The sequence below is a fragment of the Myodes glareolus genome, chromosome X (genome assembly GCF_982192425.1).
Source record: "Myodes glareolus chromosome X, mMyoGla1.1, whole genome shotgun sequence".
Lineage (NCBI taxonomy): Eukaryota > Metazoa > Chordata > Mammalia > Rodentia > Cricetidae > Myodes > Myodes glareolus.
In genome coordinates, this window is record NC_142053.1 from 34880682 (window position 1) to 34884522 (window position 3841).

Sequence of the window (3841 nt, forward strand, 5' to 3'; positions counted from 1 at the left end):
AATTTCCTCTTTCCTTTCATGGAATAGGGACATGCACCTTGATAGTGACTTTCTGTCTTTAGTCTTCCTAGACTACCTCCTCCTTGCTTTCTCTTCCTTACCTACTCAGTAAGGGAAATGGTGTTCATTAGCAGTCCCTTTAAAAATCTTGAACCCTTTTTGGGATTTGTAATGTCCCCAAACTGCTTACTTCTCAATTCTTCTTATGTAAAGGTACATAATAATCTGGTTCCCTCTACTCCCACATTTTCTAGTCTTGATGCCACCTTTGCAAGCCCAGTTCTCTGTTTCATATCTCTGACAGTGTATCCCTGTACCTCCTCTCCTATACCAATTTTGGTTTAAAAAACAAAGACAAAACACATTTAAAAAAAAGAAAAGGGAAAGCCCATATTATATTGTCATGATACAAGAAGGCATGAAATTGTTACCTAACTTTGCCTGTAGCCCAGTTCCTCTAGCTCTCTCCTCATCTGTTACCCAGTATAGAAATTCTATCTTGCTTATCAGCAACAAGTATGTTACTGAAGACCTCATTTTATTCACTAGCTTATGAATAAAGACCTTTCATGTGTCCTTTTCTGCGTTCACTACATTACTCATAGTAGCTACCTTCCTGGCGCTTTTTTTAGGTAGTTTAAGGATGAATGACATTTCCCAGCATGCCTTGTGGCATGACTTAGTTGTTTACCCTTTGTGAGGCATCCTGTGGAATGTTCCTTAACTACCCGGCAGTAGGCAGTCACAACTAAGTACAGAGAGCTTTGTGAGAGGATAAGCTTCTCTGTTTTTTGAAGAAGTAAGGTGAAGAGGAAGGAGGTAAATGAGGAAACAAGGATTCGACATGGACTGAAGTAGGACTGAATCTGGAGGGGAAGGGGCAGTAATTAAGCCACATGTGTGGCAACTGTGTCGGTAACCATAGCGGAGGTACATGAGAGTATTAATTGGCTAAGCTGCAAAAGTCATGGCAGTTGAATTTGGAGACCATAGCAGTGGCTTCCACCACAATGAAGTAATCAGATTCATTAACAATGAAGTCCTTATGAATGGAGGGGGTCCAGAATTCTATATGACCTTTCGATCTCGGTCTTGGAATGAGATTGAAGACCACCTTCATAACATCCTTGTTAATCCGAAAGTGCCACGTTCCCTCAAGAGGGCTTATACCTGGAGTGCTTTGGCTTTGAGTGTGAGAGTAGGTGCTAGGCAACGTGAGCAGCAGGCACGAAAAGTTGGGAGGCTACAGGAACAAGTGGGAGAGCGTGAAACAGCTTCCTGGACTCTGGCCTCTGAACTACAGAGGTTGCGAGAGGAGAGGGACCAGGCAGCAGCTCAACTTGTTTCTACACAGACAGCGCTACATGAGGCAATGGATGAGCGTGAAATACTGCGTGGGAGGCTGCTTCAAGCACAGAGGTCTGCCTTGCCTGATGTGCGTGAACCTAAAATGCAACAGGGTAGTGCATCAGTGTGGTCCCTTGAAAAAGAAGAGCAGGAAGAGTGGCGATCTAGAGAGACCCAGAACATGCCCAATTTGGAGGGCCAGATGCCTGTCCCACCGGTCTTGTCTTATTTGCCAGGACTTCCAGGTCCTTGGGTACAATCAGTGCAACCCTTTCTTCGAATGCCTGTGCCACATCCACTACCACTCAATACTCAAATTCCCTTGGCATTCCCATATTCAACACCTGTGCCATGCCCATTAGTGATGGAATCAAGAGCAACAACAGCAGCCATGGCTACAGTTGTACCTCAGATAGCTCCTGCAGCAATCTACCCACCTGGCTTGTGGGTTTCAATGGGGTCACAGGAAGCAACAGCTTCTGCTTGTGGGCAAACTTTCCATAGGCAAAACAAATATCCTGAGAACATCAAGGATGAAAGACATTTGGAAAACAGTGTAAGCCACTGTGAAGAAGGTTCAAAGAAACCCCAAGAAACACCACTCCATGGGGACAGCAACAACAACCACAAGGAAAGTCATGTCACATCCCAGAAGGAGGTTGTCACTGAAAAGAAAAGTCCAGTGAAGGAGCAGGTAACCGCTGCACTCGAGGTCAACAGTGATCATAGCATAAAGGAAGAACAAGTAATGCTCCAGAGGATGACTTCCCAGAGAAATGAAACCAGCTACACCAAGAAGAAATATCCAGGGAATCCCAGGAAGGTGGTTGACCTAAGTGATAACATCAGCCATAGCACTAAGGAAGATTCAGTAACTGCCCAGGAAACAGCTACCCAGGTGAACAAAACAAGCCCAACCCTGAAAGAATATCCAGGAATTCTTCTCCAGAGGCCAGACCTGGGAAGCAGTGTTAGCAGTGAACAGAAAGAGAACCCAAAGATATCCCAGGGCACAGATGTTCTGGGAGAAGATAACACAAACACATTTCAGCAGATGACAACCCTGCCTACTGATGCAAGCCCTAGTTTGAAGAAAGATCAGGGGACTGACAAGAGCCAGGGCCAAAAAGAAGAGTCAAACAGTTTCCAGGCCAGCCCCCTAAGAAAAAGTTATTCTCTGACTAAATGCCCCTCAAAACAACTTCCTCCAAAGCAAAATATCAAGCAACCTCAAGCGATAAAACCCTTCGAATACATGCATCCTCAAGGGGTAGGCGTCTTTGAATCCATTCAACCTCAAAGGGTAGGGGCCTTCGAATCCATGCAACCTCAAAGAGTAATGGCCTTTGATTCCATGCAATCCCAAGGAGTAATGGCCTTCGAATCCATGCAACCCCAAGGAGTAATGGCCTTCGAATTAAAGCAACCTCAAGGGGTAAAGGCCTTTGAATTCAAGCAAACTCAAGGGGCAAAATCCTTTGAAACCAAACAACAGGAGAAACCCCTCTCATATCATACTTCAGCGAATTGGGTCTGCTCATTATGTAAAGCTGTGAATCGCTCATGGTGCAAAGGCTGCTTTAAATGTTCAAAGGTGTGTGCTCAACTTGAGAGGAAAGATTTTCACCCCAAACCACCTTATTGATTTCAGGAAGGTAAGTAATACAAACACTCCAAAGAGAAAACCAATTTCTTAAGATTCACTCCCTCTTCTGATCCAACTATAACTTTACAGAAAATATAAATTAAATGTAAAAATTTATAAAGTAAAATGTAAAGTCCATTTTCCTATTTTACAAATTAACTACTTTTCTTCATTATGAGAAGGCACACATGCATGCAAATATGTCAATGTTTATATTTTTATTTTATTAACTTGAGATAAAAAGAACTATTTTGAAGTGTCACACTCACCTTTTAAATTGTGATTTTTTATTTTTCACTATTTTGCAGATTGTGGAGTTGGTACAGCTGTTCCCGATTGTATGACATCCCTCAGCAGCTCAACTCATGAAGCTTTTTTAAACTATTCTTTTCTCTTATTAATTTTCTTTTCTTAAAATAGCATACATTTGACTGGAGGCAGCCATATGATAGCACAATTAAAAACACTGTTAAACTTGTAATACCACTTTTTCTTGAAAACGAAGACATCTTAAACAATTCCTGTGTTTATGCTTGCTTCTTTTTGCATTCTACATTTAATGGGAAGGTCCTGTTTATTGTGTCTCAGGACTACTAAAGTTTCTGTTGCTCAAGAAGGTGAAAATATTCCTTTAGAATGTTCCCTAAGAGAAAAAAATAAAACATTGGCTTAAGTCAAGAAGCATGATCAATTAAGAAAGAAGAAATTCTTTGATGCTTATTATGATGGGAGATGGAGAATGAAATATTTTTGATGATAAAGAATGAACTTGTGAAGAGAGGTAGAGATGTAGTACTAATAACAAATTTGATAAATTTCATGCAATTCATTAAACACTTGCCATTGTTT

General features: G+C 41.6%; 1 protein-coding gene across 1 annotated transcript; it reads left to right on the top strand.

Moving 5' to 3' along the window:
• Positions 1–736: 736 nt before the first annotated feature.
• On the top strand, positions 737–3548 carry LOC125403673 (testis-expressed protein 13C-1-like). Its single transcript, XM_048439208.3, has 2 exons — positions 737–3002; positions 3301–3548. The coding sequence occupies exon 1, from the start codon at positions 968–970 to the stop codon at positions 2990–2992; it is 2025 nt and encodes a 674-aa protein (XP_048295165.3). The 5' UTR covers positions 737–967; the 3' UTR covers positions 2993–3002; positions 3301–3548.
• The last annotated feature ends 293 nt before the right edge of the window (positions 3549–3841 follow it).

Coding starts and splice junctions, on each gene's coding strand:
- LOC125403673 (XM_048439208.3), top strand. CDS start 968: ATGGCAGTTGAATTTGGAGACCATAGCAGTGGCTTCCACCACAATGAA.